Below are 24,807 nucleotides of genomic sequence, written 5' to 3' on the forward strand. Positions count from 1 at the left end.
CTTGCAATGTATTGAGCTTATTCAAAGTTCAGAAGGATTCAGCAGGTGTGTGCTTTCAGGCTCTGTTAGTCCTTCTCACTTAACATGAGCTTCTTGGAGAAAAAGGGTTTGAGGGAAAGTGATTGTTTTATTAAGAAAAATTGGGGCGCCTGGGTGGCTCAGTCGGTTGAGCATCCAGCTTCAGCTCAGGTCATGATCTTACAGTTCGTGGGTTCGAGCCCCACGTCAGGCTCTGTGCTGACATCTCAGAGCCTGGAGCCTGTCTTCAGATTCTGTGTCTCCCTCTCTCTCTGACCCTCCCCTGCTCACGCTGTCTCTCTCTCTCTCTCAAAAATAAATAAAACATTAAAACATTTTTAAAAAAGAAAAAATAAATGCAGTTTGCCTAAGTGTGCCATCAACACTAATTATCATATCTCACTTTGCCCAGCACTTTTATCTCTTTGGTGACTTATGTGGACTCCTTTCTTTCACTCTGACTCTGGGAAATGAGGACTGGTATTATACTTTGAAGGCTGTGGAGCCAAAATGACTGGTTTCAAATCTCAGTTCTGTCACTTCCTAGCTGTGAGAACGTATACTTTTCTGAGTCTTGGAGAGAAAGGATACCTGTTATTTTTTCAGAATTCCCATGAGGATTAAATAAAATTTGTACATGTAGGACCTGAACTGTTCCTCAAGTATCGGTTCTTGTTTGGTTCCCTGGTATTATTTAGAGCATAAGTTTGAGAGTCAGAGAAGATATGGACCCAAGTGAAGTAAATTTATTCAACAAAATGCAATTGAGTTTTCTTAAATGTCAGGCTCGGTGCTAGGGCCCAGGGACAGAGCACTGACCAAAGCAAACAAGAACTTTATTTTTGTAGAGTGTATAGGCCATGGCTTTTCTTACATATGATAGCTGTGTGCCTGTAATACTTAATTCCACTGAGCCTTAATTTACTCAATGGAATGATAGTCATTGCCCAAAAATACCTTATCAGGAAGTTGCAAGAATCAGATTAGATAATGCACATAGAAGCATTCTTATGAACTGTAAATTACCAATGAAAGTATTAGTAGTTGTGTTCTTATTTGATTGCAAGTGGGGTTAAAATAATGAATTGTCAGCTGTAGATACCAAAGAGCATATTATCACAGAATACTGGTCAGGAGGCTGCCCAGACTGGAATGAATATAAGAATATTGTCAACATCAAGGCCTAACTGCTGGAGGTATCATGGCACTTTGTTCAGCCAGGGAGAGCTGGCTGTCTATACTGAAAGAGAAAGACTTTGTCTTTCAAGTTCTAGTCATTTCATCTTGTACTCAACTTTCCACTTCCCTGACAGGAAGCCCGTATTCCCATTACCTTTTTAACTTTTTCACTTCTTCCTCCTCTAAGTAAATCTGCTCTAAGAAAATGATCTGGTCAACTCATTCATATTAATGTGTCAATGATTGAAAAGACTTCATGAGTGACCACTTCCAAGGAAAAGGGCATTGAATTGGGAACTTCATATTAAGACAAAGAAATAGAGCCCTAATGATAGAATGTTGGGGGAATATTAATAAAGCTCAGGTTTCTCTGAAATTATACCATGAGGATGAAGACTTGTCCAACTGTAGGAGACTTGACAATATTAGAACCATAAAATGTCAGAGCTAAAAGACTTCTCAAAGTATGTTCACTAGGAAATTAATCATTCATCTACTCTTCCAGAAAAGAAGAGGATGAAGTGATGATCAATATTCCTTGACATCTTTTCCAGTAGCCTCAAACACAGATCTTTTATGAACCATTGTTAGGGTTGGGGAAGAGCACAGATCTGTTGGTACATGCAGGGAAATCCATCTCCAAATCTCACTAGTAGAATATACATTCTTTGCTTCTGTAGAACAAACCTATTTATTTCATTGTCTTCCTAGAACCCCCTTTGAAGAGAACTGTCCTTCAATTTTTTTCACAGGAATCCCCTTATTCTCATGGTTACTGAGAACTACTATTTTCCTACAGTGTGATCTTTTCCTGGCAATAATCAATTGGCCAAAGGATAGGCATGCGACTCAACTTTGTACAATCAGAATACTTATCTGGTCTTTTGAATCAAGACATTCTAGCTCACTCTGTCTTCTAACTTGAGCTGTATAGATGTTATCAGTGGCCATTTTCTCCCATGTGGACTTAGAATGGAGAAAGTGGTCTTTAAAAGGGGAGAAGCAAGAGACATTACAAAAGAAGCAGAGGTAATAGAGGGAGAGAGAGAGTCCTGACAGCATTGAGTACCTTGCTCTAATTGTTTCTGAGGCTGAGCAAAATTCTGGTTCTGTAATGAGACATCCCTATAAGCTTAATTGTAAATAGCTGTGTAGGTTAAATAATTCAATTTCTTTTTGCTAGAGTGAGCTTGACTGGATTCCATTACTTGCAACTATAACTCCTACCTAGTAAAAGCCCATACTTATCAAAACCAAAGACAATTCATTAGTGACCTTTTATATTCACACAATCCTACCATTGTAGGCATATTTTGCTTTTATTTATATTATTAGTTGATCACATATGATTTTTTAATGACAGAATTTATAGGTAATGCACTATTGGCATGGTTAAGAGACCTATAGAAACTGAGGCACAGGGGCACTTGGGTGGCTGTCAATTAAGTGTCCGACTTCAGCTCAAGTCATGATCTCACAATTCCTGGGTTCAAGCCCCATGTCTGGCTCTGTGCTTATGGCTCAAGATACTAGAGCCTGCTTCTGATTCTGTGTCTCCTTCTCCCTCTGCTTCTCCCCTGCTCATGCTCTTTCTCTCTCAAAAATAAATAAAAACATCCAAAAAATTAAAAAAAAAAGTGAAACTGAGGCACAAAACAAGACAAAGACTTACCAAGGCACAATTTCTATCTAGAGTCAGAAGATGATTAAATCTTGTTTCTATAATTTCAAACTGTGTGATCTTGAGCAAGTAATTTAATCTCTCTGAGCTTCAGTTTCCTCATTTGTAAAATGAAGATATAAAACCTTCTTAGCATTGTTTTTAGGATTAGATGAGGAAAAAGGCTTTGAAAACTCTAAAATGATAAACATGTCCTAATTGTTCTAATTTCTTAACAAAATAGAAGAATGGACTTTGTTCTTTTTCTAATCTGCTATTTTTGAGGGTATGCCTAGAACATAGTAGGTGCTGAAAAAAGGTCAAGTTATTCATTGAGAATTTCTGGCATTTTGTCAATGAGAAAAAGGATCATGCAGATGATATGCAAGTATCATTTCATAGTCAGGACAGCATAAATTATAGAGCCATGTTTCAGGGGTTCCAAATCTGACTCTATCACTATGTTCTTGGACAAGTTGCTGTATTTCTCTGAATTTCTCTTTCCTCATCTGTAAAATATGAGTAATAATAGTATTTTTCTCATAAGATTTTTGTGAGAATTAAATGAGTTAATTTGCATAAAGCTGTTAGGAGAATGGCTGAGTACAGAGTAAGCACTCCTAGTATTAAATAAGTTGACTTACGTGTGGCTCTTAAAAGGATGGCAAACACATAATAAATCTGTAATAAATATTAGCTGTTATTATAGTCTGTTGCATAGACTCTGGTGATAAGACAGTCACAACCTAGTTATTTCTACATGAGGCCCATTCTTTCAATCTGATGATACAATACAAATGCTCTTGCAATACTGTATTACTTTTGTGTTCATATCCCTATCCTGCTTTGCTATCTGTGACAGGAGCTGCTTCCAACAGCTTTGCAACAAGTTTTCTGGGCACTGCCATACCACATGTAATTGCAGTTTGGCCAGCACTGGAAGGCAGGTGACTAAGGCATGATAATGTTAGATAGGAGACAAAGATCATTGTGTTTGATTCTGCTTTACTCTCAGGTTTAAGCTGTTTCAGGAAGAAAGAAAACCAGAATCAGTATCTTTTGCAGTTCTATGAGAATGTAATCAGTTTTGGTCTGTTGGAAAATACTGTTTGCTTTCCTCTATGATTTTGATCATAATAATTCACAATTCTGGTATACAAAGCTTGAATCATCTACTTAAATAAAGTAACAGATTTTCAAGTGACAGATACCAGAACACTATGTGTGATTCATTAGTAAAGTAGAAGAATTTCTACTAATAACTCCACTTTCCAAGGTATAACAATGATGCCTCTTCCTTCCATTAATTTACATTTTAACTCAGCCAGAAATTAAAGAAATTTTTGATGTTTACAGATTGATTCATGATATTCTAAGGAGTTAGCTGCCCTGGGTCATGGTGGAACCTAAAGGGTGGGGGCATTTTCTCAGAGACTTGTGATATAGGTCATACTTCTCTGAGGGGAAGTCATGTAGAAGAAGGCAGTAGCAAGAGAGTATATGACTCCATTTATAACACATCCTCAGCTCTACCCCTTTGTGACTTCACTGTCACCCATACCCAAAAGCAGCTGTCAGGAAATGACTCTAGAGAATTTATCCCAATTTTCAGACAGAGCTAGTCCAAACTTAACCAAAGTTTTCACTTAGTCGCACATAATCTGTGTCTCTGGGGACAGGGGATCACTTGTTGAGGGGGACTAATAACTGAAAATTCTGGTATGGAAAAATTACTCTAACAAAAGAGAATGCTGGACCCATATTTCTCTGCATCTGAATAGCTGAATGACCTTGGGCAAATCACATCAGGTTCAGAGGGTAGGTTCCTCTTCTGTGTAAGACCTAATCATGCACACTCAGCTTAATTCCAAAGGTTGTTATGAAAACTGATTGAGGTGTTATATGCAAATATTCTTTTTGAACCACACTGTCCTATGCAAAGGTCACCTGTCAGAACCTGAAGCTGTAAAGACATCACAGAGATAGGGTGAAAGCATCCCCCCTTTTGGTTAATCCAAAGAAATACATGGATATGACGACAGTTGTTCAGTGGTTCACCTCTCCTAGATTTGAATTCTACAGGCAGGCTCTACTACTAGGGATGATAACAGTGATCTCAAGTATGTGTTTTGGACTAACTCTGATTTCCCTAAAACACTGCATTCCTAAAGGTCCATAAGTGATATATGTACTTTGATGGTCATTTTCCCTTTTGGAAGCTCTTGATTCCTTCCTCAGTACCTAGTAAAGCTGAAACAAATATGAGCCAAGATTCCCTGTACATTGCCATCTACAAATGTGTTTTTCAGCAACAAACGCTGTCAAGGATATTTCTAGAATAGGATAGGATACGGCCTTTCTGCTAGGGAAGCATAAGATGTGGGTGGGGACAGAAAGGGGTCTTGCTGAAATGAATTCCAACTGTTGACCTCTGCTTCATTTATTTTGAAACCTTTTAAATGCGGAGTTTAAACTTTGAATTCCAATTGTTATCCCTGGCACCTGAACTTGGGGTCAAATATCCTTAGGCATTTTGAAAAGTAAATAGCACTATACAAATGATACCAGTAATTAACTGTTGCCTAACACCTGAGAGGCAATACTGCATTCTGTTTTGTGTCAAACAGAGCAGGCTTCAAGTTCTAGTTCCATCTCAATATTGTCATTTTTAAAATGGAAATAATGATAAACAAAAATACTTTTTCTTGGAGAACTGTTGTAAACATTACAAATGATATACATTTTGGAACATAATAGACAAATTTTTATGCTAGTCCTTATTACACATTTACTTCGCATTATTTTGTTTGTGGTTTTCACAAAAAAAAATTGTCAAGAAGGAAAGTATTATCTCCATTTTACAAAAAAGCAAAATGAGGCCAGAAATTGGAGATTAGCCAGAGGTCATACAGCACATAAATGAAGTGGAAAGTATTTTTATTCTTCATCAGATGTAACTGTAAAATCTGTTACAAAATGCCTTGCTATACTATAGATTCAATCCTGCTCTTGTTTATCTAATGTTGTGTCTGCATGTTATAGATGAAAAGGACACCTCACCAGAGCATCAGAGAAGCAGTTGAGGCATAGTGGTAAAAGGTCAGTTGTTTTTTGGTAAAACATCTAGATTCATAGTACTGGCCCTGCCTCCTATCAGCTGTCTGACCTTGAACAAATTATTTAATATTTCTGAGCTTCATTTCCTCCCTCTACAAAATAGAAGGCTTCTTGTACACCTGGTTTGTTGTACAAAGGTAAGCAATTATTAATGACCTGTAATGCCAGTGTATCAGCATTGGCTCCAAGTTAATTATCATTGTTAGCAGTCAAATAGCAGAACTGTGGACAAAGCTCTCTCACATACCACTTTTTTAACCTACTTGCATTTAACATTTTATACCTATGTTATAGTTAAATGGAACATTTAGAGCTCTTAGTCCCAGTGCCCAGTAGAGTGCCTACAAATAGTAGGAGTTCCACACATTTGCTAAACAAATGAAAAATTAATGAATGGCAATGCACAAAGTGGGGAATACTGCATGGTAGAGGAGGAATGTTTATAAGATATTACGTGTGTGTGTGTGTGTGTGTGTGTGTATACATATATATTTTTGAAAAATAAAAATAAAGTGTTATATAAATTATGATTGATAAATTCAGGAATACTTCCCAGAGAACTCAATATGTAAGCTGTGTTTTGAATACTACATTGAATTTGGTCATGAGGGAAAGGAGGGAATAACATTTCTGTAAAAGTAAACAGCATGACCCAAAAGTAGGTAGACCTTAGAGTGTAGGATATATTCAGAAGGAGCTCAGAAAGTCTGATGTGGTTGAAGAGGTGGGTGGTTTACAGGAGAACAAGATGGAAGAAAGGGCTACAGATAAGCATTAGGGCCTAACTGTGATAGAATTTTTAAAAAATTTTTAATGTTGATTTATTTTTGAGACAGAGAGAGACAGAGTGTGAGCAAGGGAGGGGCAGAAAGAGAGGGAGACACAGAATCCGAAACAGGCTGCAGGCTCTGAGCTGTCAGTACAGAACCCGATGTGGGGCTCAAACCCACAAGATCATGACCTGAGATGAAGTCAGACAATTAACCAACTGAGCCACCCAGGCGCCCCAAACTGTGACAGAATTTAAAGTCTAGGCTACAAACTTGGACTTGAACTAGATGTTGCAGATTGGCAGCCCACAAACAAATTCTTGTCCACGGACATGTCTTTTTTTTTTTTTTTTTTGAGGGGGTCCTGAAAAAAATTGGTTTACATGATGTTTTTAAACTAACTAAATAGTTGTCAACTTTTTATAAAATTCAGATTTCACACAAAGTCTGGAATACTGTTCTTAAAAATGATGGAACATCTGAAATACTGAAGCTACATTCTTGCCTGGCAACAACTAGTTGGAGTTATTTGATGGCTTCGCCTTTTAGATGGCATCTACTCTCCAGTTGGCCACAGCCTCCACCACCCTACCTTTTGTGTATCTCATGACAGGTTCTCTCCATTTACTTTTACTTATGAAGCATTTGGGTCTGAAACCCCTGGTTTAGGTAATTGAAGGTTATAGGGCAGAGGAACAATAAGGAATTATCCTTTTAGACATAACCCTATGATTCTAATTCTGTTGAAGATAGCCTGAAATAGGGTAGTTAGGTGAAGAATTAGGGATATAGCTATGGGAAAGGATGAAATGGAGGCTCCAACATTGAGGAGACAGAAGAACATATGGGATGTGCAAGTAATCCTTCATAATCTTCTAAGTGGAAGAAATAGCAAACATCCACAAATCAGCAGAGAGAAGAACTCTGAGGTTTATTTATAAGTTCCATTCCACATTCCACAATGCACCTCCAATGTTTTTAGATGATTCTTCAATCTCTTTCCTAGTTTTTGAATAACTCCCAAAGACAGTCTACAGTTTATCAGTGAATCCTAATGCCTAGCACAGAGCCTGACAAGCAGTAAGTGCTTAATAAATACTCATTCAATTCATGATTTGAAGGGATTCTCCACTTATAGGTAGAGGAAAGGTTTATTACATTCCTAAGCATGCTGAAATCACAGGGTGTTTTTTTGCAACCCTCTCCCCACCCTTGAAGCCAAACTCCTAGTTTGGAAACAGAATTTTAATTATGTGGAAATAGAATTAATCTTTTTATTTAACAGCTATTTACTGGGAACCTGACCATGTGTCATGCCAAGCCAAGTCCTAAGGACCCCATGATGAACAAAAATATATGGTCCCTGTTCTCATGAAACACACTTAACAGTCTGGTGAGGAAAATAAATATTAAACAAGTTAAATATACAATTAATATTAATTGTATTTGTGAGAAGTCCTCCAAAACATAAATACTGGGTACTATTAAAACATATTAAAAGGTGGGTGATTGGGCAACTTGAGCTAGCCTAGGAGGTCCAGGAAGTCTCTTTCTGAGAGTTCTGTATGCATAGACATTAACTGAATGAACAGGGAAAAGGATGAACTAGCATTTTGGGTATAGGGAGCAGCATATGCAAAGGCAGGAAGGACTATCAGACATTTGAGGAACTCTAAATAAAACCCAGTGTGAGTGGAGTTAAGAAAGCAGGAGGATTCCTGTATTTTTTGGATAAATTCCCAGTAGTGCTATTGGTGGATCATAGGGTAGTTCTATTTTTTTTTTAATTTATTTCTGGGAGAGAGAGGGAGAGAGACAGCGTGAGCAGGGGAGGGGCAGAGAGAGAGGGAGACACAGAATCTGAAGCAGCTCCAGGCTCTGGGCTAGTTGTCAGCACAGAGCCCGACGTGGGGCTTGAACCCACGAACCGTGAGGTCATGACCTGAGCCGAAGTCGGACGCCTAACCGACTGAGCCACCCAGGTGCCCCAGGGTAGTTCTATTTTTAAATTTTTGAGGAAACTCCATACTGTTTTCAGAGTGGCTGCACCAGTTTGCAAGACAAACAAATAAACAATAACAACAACAACAAAGAAAGTAGGAGGAAAAGTGGTACGAGATGAAATCAGAAAGGTAGACATATTAGATCATGTAGGATCTGTTTAAAGACTTGGATGTTTATACTAAGAACAGTAGAAAGCCAGAGACAGAGTCTAAATACACGAATAATATGACCAGATGCAACTTTTAAAAAGGACCCTTTACACAAACATATGTGGACAATTGATTATTAACAGAGGTCTAATGGCAATTGGAAAAAAAAAAAAAGTATAGTTTTTTTTTTCCCCAACAAATGGTACTGAAACAACAGGACATCTATATACCAAAAACAGGGATATCCAAATATAAAACTTAACTCAAAATGGATCATAAACTTAAATAAAGGTAAAACTGAAAACTATAAAGCTTCTAGAAAACAAGTCACAGGTTTTTAAAAACACAGTTTGAGATCTTGGGTTAAAAAGAAAAGATTTCTTAGATCTGACACCAAAAGCATAATCCATACATGAAGAAATTGATAAAATGGATTTCATCAGAATTAAATGTTTTGCTCTTAAAAATATCCTGGTAAGACAATGAAGACAAACTACAAACTGAAAGAAAATGCTAGTGAATCATATGTCTGACAATGAACTTATATCCAGAATATATAAATAACTAAAAACTCCATAATGAAATACAAGCAGCATAATTTTGAAAATAGGCAAAAAAAATGAGCAGAGTCCTTATCAAAGAAAATATACTAATGGCAAAAAAGCACATAAAAATTCTCTATATCATTATTCACTGGATAAATGCAAACTAAGTGAGAAACACCTACACATTGAATGAAAAGTATTGACCATACCAAGTATTGGTGAGGGTATGGAGGAGCTACTGGTAAGAATGTAAAATGGGATAATTACTTTGGAAGACAGTTCAGCAGTTTCTTAAAAGGGTAACTATACACCTACTCCATGACCCACTCAATCCACTATTAAATATATAGTCAAGAGAAATGAAAGCAAATGTCAATATAAAGACATCTATAAGTGTTCACAGCAACTTTCTCTGTAATAGCCAAAAATTATAAAAAGCCCAAATGCCATCAACAAGTGAATGCATACACAAACTGTGGTATGTCTGTACAATGGAATACTACTTGGCAATAAAGTGGAACAAACTACTGATACATATAAGAGCTTGGATGGATATCAAGAGTATTATGCTGAGTGAAAGATATCAGGCCAAAGAAAAAGATGATTCCATTGATATGAATTTTGAAAAATAAAGACTAATTTATAGTAACAAAGAGCAGATCATTGATTGCCAGAAGAAGAGTGTGAGGAAAGGTATAGAGAGAAAAAGTAAAAAAAGGAAACAACAGAAACTTTTGGAATAATGCATAGTTTCACTATCTTGATTGGGTGATGGTTCCATGAGTGTATGCATATACCTCAAATTACCAATTTGTACAACTTTAAATATGTGTAATTTATTTTATATCATTAATAACCTAATTATGCTGTTTTTAAAAATCCCTCTGGAATAGAAACCTCAGACATAGACCTACATAAATATAATCAACTGATTATTGACAAAGGAGCAATGGCAATATAATGGAGCAAAGACAGTTTTTTCAATAAATAGTGCTGGAACAACTGAGTATTCACATGCAAAAAAAATATGGATAAACCTTACACTCTTCACAAAAACTGACTCAAATGGATCACAGAACTAAATGTAAAATACAAAACTACCCTAGAGGATAGCATAGGAGAAACCATAGATAACCTTGGGTGTGGTTTTTAGATACAACACCAAAAGCAAGGTCCCTGAAAAAAGGAGTTGATAAACTGGACTTCACTAAAATTAAAAACTTCTGCTCTGTGAAATATGATGAATGTTAAGAGAATGAGAAAACAACTCCAGACTAGGATAAAATACTTTCAATAAAGGAGTGTAATCCAAAATATAAAAAACACTTTAAAACTCAACAATAAGGAAACAATCATATTAAAAAATGGGCCAAAAACTTTAACAGACACCTCACCAAAGAAGATAATCAATAGCAAATAAATATATGAAAACATATACTTCACCGCATATCTCATCAGGGAAATTCAAATTAAAACAGCAATGAGATACCACTTTTGGTCCAGAATGACCAAAATCTGGACAAAACATGGACCAAAATCTAGACTGACAACACCAAATGCTGGTGAGGATGTGGAGCAACAGGAATTCTCATTCATTGTTGGTGGGAATGTAAAACAGTACAGCTACTTTGGAAGACAGTTTTGCGGTGTATTACAAAACTAAACATACTTTTATTATATGGTACGGCAATCATGCTCCTTGGTATTTACTCAAGGGAGTTGAAAACATGTCCATAAAATGCTTACATAAAATACTTATAACAACTTTATTCAAAATTACCAAAACTTGAAAGTAACCAAGTTATATTTCAGTAGAGGACTGGATAAATAAACTGTAGTATGTCCAGACGATGGGATATCACTTAATACTAAAAAGAAATGAGCTATCAAGTTACAAAAAGACATGGAGGAAACTTGAATGCATATTACCAAGTGAAAGAGACCAATCAGAAAGGTCACATATTGTATGATTCCAGCTAAATGACATTCTGAAAAAGGTAAAACTATGCAGACAGTATAAAAATCAGTGGTTGCCAGGGAGGAGTAGAGGGATAAATATTTGGAGAAAATATTTTTAGGGCAATGAAAATACTCTGTATGATATTATAAGGAATGATATATGCCAATTTACAACTGTTCAAACCCACACAATGTATAACACCAAGAGTGAACCCTAATGTAAACTATGGACTTTGGATGATTATGATGTATCGATGTAAGTTCATCAGTTGTTACAAATGCACTGCTCTGGTTGGGGATGTTGATTATGGAGGAGGCTATATGTATGGGTTCAGGAGGTATACATATAGGGAACCTTAACCTACTCTAAAAACTTAAATCTTAATTTTAAAAATCCCGCTGGCTGCTCAAAGCAGAAGTGATTTCTAAGAAAGTAAGAGTGAAAAGAGAGACAATTTACAGTGGTCCAGGTGAGAAACGAAAGTGCCTTGAACTAGGTTGGCAGTAGCAGAGATGAAGAAAGGTGAAGAGATTTGTGAGATATTTAGGAAATAAAATAAGAGTTGGAGAATGTCCACCATTTTCCAAAGGTCAGTTCATCCTGGCTTTCCAAAGCAAGTAGGTAGGAAAAATTACATTAACAAAACTCTCTTAAAACTGCAAAGAAAGCCTATGGCAAAAAGTTAACCTCACCTTCACTGTCCTGAGAGGACACCACAGGTTGCTAATTTGGTTGCTAAGAAATTGTAAAGAAGAAGGAGAAAGAGAAGGAGGAAAAGAGGAAGAAAAAGAGGAAAAAGAAGGAAAAGAAAGAGAAAAGGAAAAGAAGGAAAAAAGATGGTATAAGCACATAATTTATGTAATATTCAACAGTGTCCCTTGATCTTTTTTAAAGTGATGGAAGGAAAATGAGATGGGAGATCAGAGTTTAAAATTTAGCGTAAAGTTCTAAATAATAGGACGCCCTATTATGTTCACAGTAGTTAGCCTTTCCTGACAATAATATCAATGTTGATAGCACCCCTTTAAAAATAAAACATAACAATGTGATTCTTCAGATATGTAGAGTACTTTTCTGTTTACAAAGTTGTTCCATCATCTTCTTTAACTACCACTTCAGTCTTCTGAGGGTAGGTATTATTGGCCACAATTTTCTGATGAAAAAAGTGTGAAGACGATTTTGGCACTGTGGAAGCAATGTGGACTTTGGAATCCTTCAGATTTGGGTTTAAATGTCTGTTGAGCTGCCACTTATTTAATGGGCAACTTTAGAGAATTTTACAACTTAATTTTTTAAGGCTTCTTTGCTTATAACCACCTTCTTTACCCCATCCATTGTTCATTTAACTATCATTAGAACCTCCTCCATACTCACCCTCTATTGGGTATAAATAAGAAGAAAATTCAAGTCTGCCACAGTGCTCTAAATTGTCAGTGTCAGAAAGACCATCTGGCCCAGCCTTTCTACCGTCTCCTTTCCCCATTTCACAGAACAAGAAATTGAACCTGAGGAATAGGAAGAGATTCATTGCCAGTCTGTGGACAGTTCTCTTAGCTCTGACACCTATGTTATTTCCATTCTACTTTCTTCTTTGTCCAGCTGATTAAATTCCCTTTAAGCAACCTTACTTAAAAGCTTTGGTGGAACTAGAGGTTGTGATAAGATTTTCAAAGTATCTGTGCATTTCAATTACATATTCTTTTTTCCTATTGTAATAGGGAATTGTAAATTAGCCTTGTTACAATTTGACATCTCTAAGAATAAGGCTGCTTCTTTACCATAAGGAGTGATTTGTGAGATTCCTCACTAACAAAGAGTAGGGGGGTGGTATATTTGGGATACATTGAGGTAGGGCTGAAGCCATTAACATATCAGGGGATAATTTTCACCACCTAGGTAGGGTAAAGAGCTCCTTAGGCCGATGTGTTCTGAAAGTTTCATTTAAGGCTCTTGTCCAAGTGCCCTTGGCATTGATTTATCTAGCCAAAATAGCAATGAGATGGAAGACTAGTTTAGGTTCTACTAAGCTGAAACATAGAAAAATTACGTTCTTGCTTCAGTGTCTTCATCTGGAAAATAGAGTTGATCATGTACACTCTTCCCTGTTTTTAGGATTAAATTACCTCCTTTGGTCAGTTAAATGACCATGATGCTTGGCTGTGAACAAGACAAGACTCTAGAAGCCTGCAAAACGTAGAAAACTCCCAGGCAGAAATCTCTACCAGCATTCTAGGAGGGACAGACCCTGCCCAAGGGAGTCCCAGGGACCCTGCTGACAGAAAGGGAAACCTCCTTTCCCATAGGTCTACCCTTCCATTTCTACACTTGCATCCCCATCTGCCTCTCCATCTTTACAGAGAGACTATGGTACCTCCTCCATAAAGGAGCAATTGCAATAGCCCACTTCACCCTCCACTCCTGGCTGTCCACCAAGAGGAAGAAAAACAGTCCTATGTAATTTCCATTCCTTGAAAAGTGCAGTTTGCAAACTTAAAATATGCAAAGTTAACTTGGAAAAGCAAGTGCTGTATATAAGCAAACGTCTGCAAAATCTTGGTCAAAATCCCTGTGTACATGACCAACGTATCTGGTGTTTGTGTGTATGCCTGCTTCTCTGGGTGATAGCACCTTTGCAAGTCTGGATAGATGAGAAGTGTATGTTTAGAGGCAATTAGGCAGGAAAACAGTAAGAGAATAGGGTAGAGATGACCTCTGGTTATTAGGCAGAAGGTTCCTAGAGCAACTGGCATCATTCCAGGAGGCCCAATCTACCCCTAAGGAGAAATTTGAAAGGTGTCAGCAAGTATCAGCCTGGCTTGGCAACAGCTCGTTCCTCAGTTTGTAGGAGAGTCTACCGCCCATCTGTGCTTCTCTGTCTCCTCTGAACAAAGTCCCTTGCCTGAAGCGATGGTACTCCTAGTGCCCCCTACCTACTCCCTTCCCCCTCCCACACAAACAGAGTCAGTTTGGAGGTTGGACTTCGGAACCAGATCTGTTAGTGCTGGCCTCCGGGAGCTGGGGTTAGCTTTGTCCTCAAGATAAAGCTCTGGGTTAAAGCTTCAGCTCCCGCACCTAAAGCTTGGTCCCCGAAAGTAGGAGGTATTCAGGGAACTAAGGTCCTCCCAAGCTAGAACAATCCTCTCCTGCCTTCACCCACGCTGCGCCAGCAATCATTTCTCCAAAGCCACCCAGCGTTGCCGCGCGGAAAGGGGAGGGGAGAAAAGGAAAGGGGAGGGGAGAGAGAAAGGAGGTGGGAACGCAAGGAGGCCGGCCCGGCGGGGGCGGGACCCGACTAGCAAACTGTTGCATTTGCTCTCCACCTCCCAGCGCCCCTTCTGAGATCCCAGTGAGCCAGCGTGCCCGGAGAGCTGGAGGGTCCCGAGCAAGCCGTGAGGCAGAAGAGGCAAAAGAGGAAAGCGACCGAGCTAGCTGCTCCAGTGCGGGACAGGAGCTGAAGGGACCTACCGCATCAACTCCAGCTGGGCTCCGGCGACTGCCAAAGCTTCTTGCAGCGCGGCGGCTGAAGCCGCCGCCCCAGAGCTGCCCTGTCCTCTTCGGTGAAGTTTTTAAAATCAGCTAGAGACTCGGAGGAAGCAAGGAAAGTGCTGGGTAGGACTGACGGCTGCCTTTGTCCTCCTCCCCTCCACCCCGTCCCATCCCCCCTTCTGGGTCTCCTCTCCTGTTGCAGCTCTCTCTGCAGCTCCTCTCTGCCCGTCCCCCTAACCCCACCCCCCACCCCCAGTCGGCCCTGTGCGGCCAGCCCGAGTTTGCAGAGAGGTAACTCCCTTTGGCTTTGAGCAGGAAAGCTAGCTGCAAGTTACAAAGACGGTTCTGGGGAGACAGGCGACCGGTGAACCGCTTCAGCGCTGCAGCTGTGACCTGGCTAGTTAGGCTGTACACGGGGCAGGCCCCCAGGTTCCCCTCATTCCCTTTCCAGCTCCCTCTGCACGCAGCAGCCATCCCCACCCCCTCCAGTTTGCAGGGCCTGAGACCAAACAATGAAAGGGCAGTCAGGGCTTCAGTAGACCATTAAAACCAAAAACAAAAGCAAAACCGACCCCCAATCCCAAAATAAAACAAAAAGAGAATAACCCGGTTCTTATTTGCACCTGCTTCAGTGGATATTGAATTTGGAAGGCAGAGGGTATTCCTTGTTTTTGTTTTGTTTCCTTCAAGACTTGGGCATCTTTTGAATCTACCGTCCCAAGATTTCTGTAACAGACTAGCAGGGTAGATCGTGTCCAGCGCGTGTTTCCCTGTGCGGGAGACTTTGAGGCTGTCAGAGTGCTTTTGCATGGTTATTCTGCAAGTTTTCTTCCCAAGAGCTTCCCACAGGTGGGCAGCTAGCTGCAGCGACTACCGCATCACAGCCTGTTGAACTCTTCTCAGCTGGAGAAGGGGAAACAGGATAAAGGAATTAGGTGGAAGAGTCAGGCAAGCTCAAGGATGGAGGTGCAGTTAGGGCTAGGGAGGGTCTACCCCCGGCCGCCTTCCAAGACCTATCGAGGAGCTTTCCAGAACCTGTTCCAGAGCGTGCGCGAAGTAATTCAGAACCCGGGCCCCAGGCACCCTGAGGCCACGAGCGCAGCACCTCCCGGTGCCCGTTTGCAGCAGCAGCAGCAGCAGCAGCAGCAGCAGCAGCACCAGGAAACCAGTCCTCGGCGGCAGCAGCAGCAGCAGCCTGAGGATGGCTCTCCTCAAGACCACAGCAGAGGCTCCACAGGCTACCTGGCCCTGGATGAGGAACAGCAGCCTTCACAACACCAATCAGCGCCCAAGGGCCATCCAGAGAGTGGCTGCGTTCCAGAGCCTGGAGCTGCTTCAGCCACCGGCAAGGGGCTGCAGCAGCAGCAGCCAGCACCACCGGACGAGGATGACTCAGCTGCCCCATCCACGTTGTCCCTGCTGGGCCCCACTTTCCCGGGCTTAAGTAGCTGTTCTACCGATCTTAAAGACATCCTGAGCGAGGCCGGCACCATGCAACTCCTTCAGCGGCAGCGGCAGCGGCAGCAGCAACGACAGCAGCAGCAGCAGCAGCAGCAGCAGCAGCAGCAGCAGCAGGAGGTGGTGTCCGAAGGCGGCAGCAGTGGGAGAGCAAGGGAGGCCGCTGGTGCTCCCACCTCCTCCAAGGACAGTTACCTAGGGGGCAGTTCAACCATCTCAGACAGCGCCAAGGAGTTGTGTAAGGCAGTGTCAGTGTCCATGGGCTTGGGTGTGGAGGCATTGGAACATCTGAGTCCTGGGGAGCAGCTTCGGGGAGATTGCATGTATGCCCCACTCCTGGGAGGTCCACCCCCTGTGTGTCCTTGCGCCCCGCTGACCGAATGCAAAGGTTCTGTGCTGGATGACGGCCCAAACAAGGGCACCGAAGAAACTGCTGAGTATTCCCCTTTCAAGACAGGTTATGCCAAAGGGTTGGACGGCGACAGCCTGGGCTGTTCTGGCAGCAGTGAGGCAGGGGGCTCTGGAACACTTGAGATCCCCTCCACCCTTTCTCTCTACAAGTCTGGGACACTAGATGAAGCGGCAGCTTATCAGAGTCGCGACTACTACAACTTTCAGCTCTCCCTGGCCGGGCCGCCGCCCCCTCCGCCCCCTCCCCATCCTCATGCCCGAATCAAGCTGGAAAACCCTCTGGACTATGGTAGTGCCTGGGCGGCCGCAGCTGCACAATGCCGCTACGGGGACCTGGCGAGCCTTCATAGCGGGGGTGCAGCGGGACCTGGCTCAGGCTCACCCTCAGCCACCGCCTCCTCTTCCTGGCATACTCTCTTCACAGCAGAAGAAGGCCAGCTGTATGGGCCCTGTGGCGGGAGTGGAGGCGGTGGCACAGGCGAATCAGGGTCTGTGACCCCCTATGGCTACACTCGGCCACAGCAGGGGTTGACAGGCCAGGAAGGTGACTTTCCTCCACCTGATGTATGGTATCCTGGCGGTGTTGTGAGCAGAATGCCCTATCCAAGTGCCAGTTGTGTCAAAAGCGAGATGGGCCCCTGGATGGAGAGCTACTCTGGACCCTATGGGGACATGCGGTAAGTTTCTCCTCCTAGAAATGTCTTTTAATCTACAGTTAGTCGGCATTCTGGGGTATCTATCCTCTCCTACTTAAGAGAACACTTTGCCCCTGCAAGAGCTCAACAGTGTTCCATAAAAAGAGCCGCCTTGAATCTGGAGCTTTCTGGGTACTTCTAGCCCGCCAAAGATTCGACCTTTGTGCTCAGAACCCCCGCTGTGTGACCCAGTCCCCACCACTGAGAGCCCTGGAGTGCTGGTGTGTGCCCTTTCAGATACCTTAACACTCTCCATCCCCCAGTCTCTTAAAAATCCTTTATACCTCATGGTGCTTCATGTCCTGAAGGCTCCAAACCTAAATCCAACAGCAAGGACTACCTTCAGAAATAAACCTCTTAAGCCATCCAGTACTTTTTCTCCTCCCTCTTCCCAAATCTGAGAACCTGGACAGGAAATAATGGGCAGTTTCACCTCTTGGGGTGTATTAGGGTTTGCTCTCCAGCTTGTGGCGGGTCTTGGCAGGATAAAGGCAAAAAGACAGGCCCAAACTTTTCTCAGTCTGCCTCCTCAAAAGAGATAAAATGGAAGTGCCAGATTAGGGGAAGAAGGTCTGAGCTTCCCTGGGTTCTCAGGGCTGCTGTGTGAAGATGGGGTGAAGTCCCTTCCTTGGCAATAACTGAGGACTTGCTCCAGAGCTACAAGTCAGCAGACAGAATACAACCAAGCACAATTAGAGCAGGCAAAAGTAGAGGAAAATCAAAGGACAACTTTCTTGGTAAACACTGGGCAGTATTTGCTCTCACAGGTTGACCGTGTTGGAAATAGCTGCTTGAGTCAATTGTCTCTTGTAAAGTGTTTATTTTCTATATGGACTATGGCATATATACAGTCCCCTGTTTCAAGTTTGCATCAGATCCATAAAAAGAATATTCTTTCAATGACTAATATAGCCATACTTGAGTCTGACTTAAAAAGTGTTGGAAAGAATTTTTAAGGATTTCCTGATATCAGTGTACTCAAAAATTGCTTTTGGGAGGGAGGAGTGGGGCTTTTCAATATGTTCCTTCATTTTAATAACATGCTTGCATTTTTAAAATCATAGTTGACATACAATGTTACATTAGACATGCTTGCATTTTAAAACATGAGCTGTTACCTCTAACAAATTTGTTAAGAACTGTTAGGGATCTATGAGCCATAATCTTGACCATGAGTTTTAATTAGGACATGAGATAAGTGATCAATTTCATCTTGTTTATTAAAAATTCTTCCCACATTTATTGAGCTTCTTAGAGATCCTGTTGAAGATTTTTCCCCCCAGCAAACAGAGGTGTTAGTTTATCTCAGTGAAGGAGAGAATACTAAGGAACTAGCTCCTCAGGTGTGCTGGGTGCTGATGTCCCCTTGGACTTGTGTCTTCTGTTTTTTTCTTTAGCAGTTTTCTTTTATCTGTGACTTTTCCAAAGTTCTTTGTTATCCTTAGCATCTTTGGAGGCTTAAATCCAACAATGTGCCTCCATTCACTGATGCTTCTGTTCTTGGAAGGTTGATAGCACAGTGTTTTGAAAGAAAGAGAAGGATAGGGCTTCATAAAATACTATTTTCTGGACTATTGAAGAAACTACTTCTTAACGAGCTTTACATCCTACTATTAGATTTTTAATCTAATGGTTGGCTTACAAGATTTTCAAAGGGTTTATCTATATCACCAAAACATTCTCCAGTTAGTTTGGATTAAACAAATTTTTTGCAATGTAGTTATACTGTAGTATAAAATGTTTTCATTTTATAAAAACAGATTTATTTGGTAGGGTTAATTTATTTTTCCTAGGGTTGTTGCTAGTTACTTCTACTGTAAACTTTTTTTTTAAAGGATGTGGATGTCTAAGGTGATTCTTGACATACCATGATGCTAAACTGAAACCTTCTAGCTTCTGCATCCCCCACCCCCAACCCACCTAACAACTAACTCAGTTAATAGGGATAAAAGGGAGTAGTCCACATATTTCTTAAGGGATGCTTCTGTTTACTTGTTTGTTTTTGTTTTTGTTTGTAAATATAACCTGAGATTTTCAGGAAGTAGCTATATAAAGCAAAAAGTTCTTCCCGTCAGGTGTGCAGTAAGGTTATTTTCTCCTAGCTCTTAGTAGAAACATTTCTCTGTCAGAAAAGACCTGCTTAAATTAATGGCCTTAACTAGTGAGAATTTAGCAGTATCCAAAGAAAGTAAAATATTAATCTTTCCTGGTTTGTGGTTTCAGCATTGGTTATGAGAGCTAGTGAAAGAGAAAACTGACTTGACAAAGAATTTTCATCTCTAGGATATAGAAAATTGTTGAGTCTGTTTTTGAAAATGTATCAATTTCATCAGAATATATCCAATCCCAATCTAAAAGTTGACATAGTATTACTTTATCTTTCTTTCCCTCACTTTGTTGGGGTACAATTGGTGAAAGGCAAGGGATTTTTAAAGCCAAAGCCAGAACTTCCACCCTGTCTGTTTTGCATGCATTATGTGCCAAATTTGAGTTAAAAAATCTAAAACTTCTATAAGTTTCCAATTTATTGGATTCCTCCCATTTCCAGTTGTGTGTGTGTTAATGCACATTAGTTAGTTTTTGGGGGGTAACTTTTAGTAACTTTTGGAATAACTCTATGTTCTTATACATCTACAATGTTTCTGCTGAAAGGAGAGAGGTGAAAGGAGAGGCGTTTGAAGGCGGTCCTTTAAAAAAAAAACAATTTAGCATGTGGTTTGAACAGAAGGAATAATAAAAAGTGATGGGGCTAGTGTGCAATCCTGATGATATTTAAAGGAGCTGTCTGCTTTCAAAGATAAAACAAGAGTACAACTTTGTTAATTGACCACCTGCCCACTTGAAAGGAGCAGGACCCTTTATATTCCAGCAAACAGCACAATAATAAAAAATATTTATTCTTAGGAGTTGAGGCCCAGAGAAGGCTGTGCTGGAATTAGAGTTGGGTTTTAAATTAATTATCCAGATGCAAAAAGAACATTTTAATTTTTCGATTGGTAATTTGTTCTGGTCTTTATAATAAGTAGTGTTTTAGTAGTGCTTTGAGATTGACAAATCTCACTTTTCTCTATTAGCTATTTAAAAATAAGATGTATTATTAATCCCCCTTTCCATCTCCTCTCCTTTTTTCAGTTATAAAACAGATTTTTATGACTATTTTGCAAGGAGCAGGTTGTTTTATAAAGCTGAATTTTGCTTTGGGACCAAGATAGTCTGATGCTTTCTGTCCATAGGCCCTGACCTGAGAGTGAGTATGTTGAAAAAAGCGTCCTTTCTCCATTGTCAGCAAATAACTAGTGAGTTCTATCCGGGTACCAGTGATCAGACCAGAGGGCCAAATAGTCACACTGGGTGGTACCCCATTTGGAAACATATGTAAGATGTACTGATGGAAGACTTCTCTTTGTTGCCCACAGAATATCCCTTTTAGCTCAGCCAAAGGTTAACATCAATAATAGATATTTTCCAAGAAGCTTGTAGCCTTCCAATTGCAGGGTCACTTTGGGGCACTTTCTTGCTAGTGCTAATTTTACCTCATCAGATTTCCATTCTTTGAGTTGTAAATTTTGATATAATATATTGAATTTGCTGGCATATATAATTTTCTTTTTAAAGTGTTTTTCTTCCCTGTAAGAATTTTCCCATCTGTTGTACATATACACATTTAAAACAAAGAATCCTTAGATCTCTGACTCTTACTTGTACTGTGGCTACTCTTGGTGGACTATGAGTTGCATTTAGGGACATGGACAATTTTATAATTTTTTTCCATGTTGATATCAACACCGCCAATTTCATTTGGAAGTTTGTTCAAACAGCAGAATGTAGGCTGAGTGTGGCAAGCAAGGTTTATAACCAAACCTGAAATTATTATTCTGAAAATTCAAAAGGAAACAAAAATCAAGTTTTGTGAGGTTGTTCAGAGAGGGAAAAGGAACTTCTCCCCACCCCCTACCTCCACCATTTTCTCTTTGTCTGCAGCTTCCTCAAGTGCAGCCTGTCCCAGATTTTCTTTCATTTCTCTCCTTTCATGCTTTAAACGGAAACATAGTTCTTTCTACTTTTCATGACATTTTCCTCATTACACCTGTAGTATGCTCATAAAGATTATTTTTTAATCTGAAGACGAACAGGTCAGATCAACCTTAGCACCTCTTTTAAGGCCAGATGACTTGAGGGAATTGCAAAATTAATAGCTGGGCTTTCTTAGCTTGAGGTTAGAGTCTGATTCAACAGTTGCTGCAGGAGCTGAGCTAGAAGTCTTGAGGACTTGGTGATTTAATGAAATATTTTGCTAGTTGCTGTCCCTCTCTCTTGATCTCTGTCTCTGTTTACTGGCCATTTTGGCAACCTTTTCGCAAAGCCAGAAAATAACTGGAACCTCTCCTGCTGAGACAGTGCTGGCTCATACATCCACAACACTTTCACAAGAAATACCTAATCTGTGTGTGAGGATGCTAGCTATCTGGGCTAATAAATATGCTGATGCTACATGTAAATTAATCATTTGAAAACAAAGATAGATATTGAAGAAACTATTCTACCTCAGACTTCCCCTACCAGCATTCCATCAAGTTATGAAATGTTGAACTCAGACTTAAGTTATCCTCATCCTAAACACAACACTGACTATTTTTTCATTGCTCATAAAATTCTCTACAGTTATGAGTATTGGTTGGCATTTGTCATATTGAAGACAATTATGAAATCTCATATTTGTAGCACCTTTTCAAAGAGCATACCAAGTGTCTTATAGTTTATTCACTAGCACTCATGGAATTTTGAGTAGACTGGGAGGATGCTTAGTGAACACTTCTTTGCTAGTTGAGGGTATAGAAATAGTGGTTTTTTTAAATGTTTTAAATTGTTTTTTAAATTTATTTCTGAGAGAGAGAGAGAGAGAGAGAGAGAAGAGAGAGAGAGAGACCGCATGAGCAGAGGAGGGTCAGAGAGAGAGGGAGATACAGAATCCGAAACAGGCTCTAGGCTCCGAGCTGGCAGTCAGCCCAGAGCCTGACGCGGGGCTCAAACCCATGAACTGTGAGATCATGACCTGAGCCGAAGTCAGACGCTCAACCGACTGACCCACCCAGGTGCCTCTAGAAATAGGTTTTTGTTTGTTTGTTTGTTTGTTTTTTATTTGTTTCTAGGAGAGAGAGAGACAGAGACAGCGTGAGCAGGGGAGGGTCAGAGAGAGAGGGAGTCACAGACTGAAACAGGCTCCAGGATCTGAGCTGGCAGTCAGCACAGAGCCCAACGCGGGGCTCGAACCCACGAACCGCGAGATCATGACCTAAGCGAAAGTCGGACGCTTAACCGTCTAAGCCACCCAGGCACCCCTAGAAATAGTTTCTTACAACATTAGTTTACCATGTGGAGAAACCTCTCTAAAGCAGCACTTCTTAGCTTTTTTTCTCCAAGTTGCCCACCTGTTAGAGGATGTTTTATTTTATTTTACATTACTTTTTAATTTTTAATGTTTATTTTTGAAGGAGAGAGACAGAGTGTGAGCAGGAGAGGGGCACAGAGAGAGGGAGACACAGAATCCAAAGCAGGCTCCAGCCTCTGAGCTGTCAGCAGAGTCTGATGTGGAGCTCTAACACACGGACCACTAGATCATGACCTGAGTCAAAATCATACGCTTAACCAACTGAGCCACCCAGGCGCCCCTATTTTTTTAATTTTCTTTTATTTTATCATTTTATTTTTATTTAGTTTTTGAAAGAGAGAGAGAGCGTGCGCAGAGGAGAGGGGCAGAGGGAGACAGAGAGAGAATCCCAAGCAAGCTTCACTCTTAACACAGAGCCTGATGTGGGGCTTGACCCTACCACCCTGGGATCATGACCTGAGCTAAAATCAAGAGTTGGATGCTCAGTTGACTGAGTCACCTAGGAGCCCCGCTGATTGAGAATGTTTTAGATTGTTGCTCTGTAAAGGCTACTTTCAGTGGCTGTTGCACAGAAATGATAGGACTATGGATTATGCACAATTCCTTGCATACTTATGGGTGCTGCTACCCTTTTTCCCTTAAACCATTTCCTGCTGCCAACCTACAGGCAACATTAGGGTTGAGAGTGGCTCATCCAAATAAGCAGCTCTAAAGTGTTGGTTACTTGAGAATGCTGCCAATTTAATAAGGTAGTACCTGAGTTTTATTTTACATTTTTAATAGTAGCTTTATTGAAATATATATATGTATATATGTACATATATAAATGTATAGATTATATATGTTTTCTATATATATATAATTCACCCATTAAAAGTGTACAGTTGATGGTTTTTAGGATATTAAGAATTGGGCAACCATCACCACTGTTTTAGAATACTTTAATCACTTAATAGTCACCATACCCCTCAAACACTGATCAACCACCAATCTACTTTTGGTCACTATGGGTTTGCTTATTTTAACATTTCATAAAAATGGAATCATGCAATATGTGATCTTTTGTGACAGCTTCCTTCATACAGAATAATATTTTTGGGGCACCTGGGTGGCTGAGTTGGTTAAGCATCTGACTCTTGGTTTCAGCTCAGGTCATGATCTCACAGGTTCATGAGTTTGAGCCCTGTATCAGACTCTGCCCTGGCAATGTGAAGCCTGCTTGGGATTCTCTCTCCATCTCTCTCTGCCCCTTCCCTACTTGTACTGTCTCTGTTTCTCTCAAAATAATTTAAAAAGAAGAATAGTCTCAAAGTTCATCCATACTGAAGCACATATCAGTACTTCATTCTTTTTTATAACCAAATAATGTAACATTATGTGTATATATTACATTTTATCTATCCATTAGTTGATGGACATTACATTTATTTACACTTTTTGACTCTTATAACCAATACTGTGGTATGAACATTCCTGAAAACTCCTATAAAATTTTTTTGTGGATGTGTGAACCTAATGTTTTTAATACTTTTGGTCACATACCTAAGAATGGAGTTTCAGGATCATATGGTAACTCTGTGTTTAACTTTTTTAGGAACTCCCAAACTGTTTTCAAAATTGGCTGCATCATTTTACAATTTTACCAGCAATATATTAGAGCTCCAATTTTTCTACATGCTGCAAATATGTGTTGTCTTTTTAATTATAGCTCTTCTTAGTGTATGTGAAGTGGTATCTCAAAATGATTTTGATTTGCATTTCTTTAATGACTAATAATATTAACCATATTTTAATGTCCTTATTGGCTGTTTGTATATCTTCTTTGAAAAAAATACACATACTTTTGCTTATTTTTATTGGATTATTTGTCTTTTTATTATGAGTTGTAAGAGTTTCTTTAATGTATTATGGATACAGGCCTGTAACAAATTATGATTTGTGAATATTTTATCACATTATGTGAGTT

At 40.1% G+C, this 24,807-nt stretch overlaps 1 protein-coding gene across 1 annotated transcript in view; it reads left to right on the forward strand.

Annotated features, from left to right (window-relative positions):
* Nucleotides 1-15,848: 15,848 nt before the first annotated feature.
* The window catches only part of AR (androgen receptor), a 176,978-nt gene continuing 168,019 nt past the window's right edge, over nucleotides 15,849-24,807 (forward strand). The window contains exon 1 of the mRNA XM_039223851.1: nucleotides 15,849-17,434. Coding sequence (XP_039079782.1) covers nucleotides 15,849-17,434 — 1,586 coding nt within the window. The remainder of the gene's footprint in view (nucleotides 17,435-24,807) is intronic.

The sequence above is a fragment of the Hyaena hyaena genome, unplaced genomic scaffold, assembly GCF_003009895.1.
Source record: "Hyaena hyaena isolate Hyena2069 unplaced genomic scaffold, ASM300989v1 scaffold_1471, whole genome shotgun sequence".
Classification (NCBI taxonomy): Eukaryota; Metazoa; Chordata; class Mammalia; order Carnivora; family Hyaenidae; genus Hyaena; species Hyaena hyaena.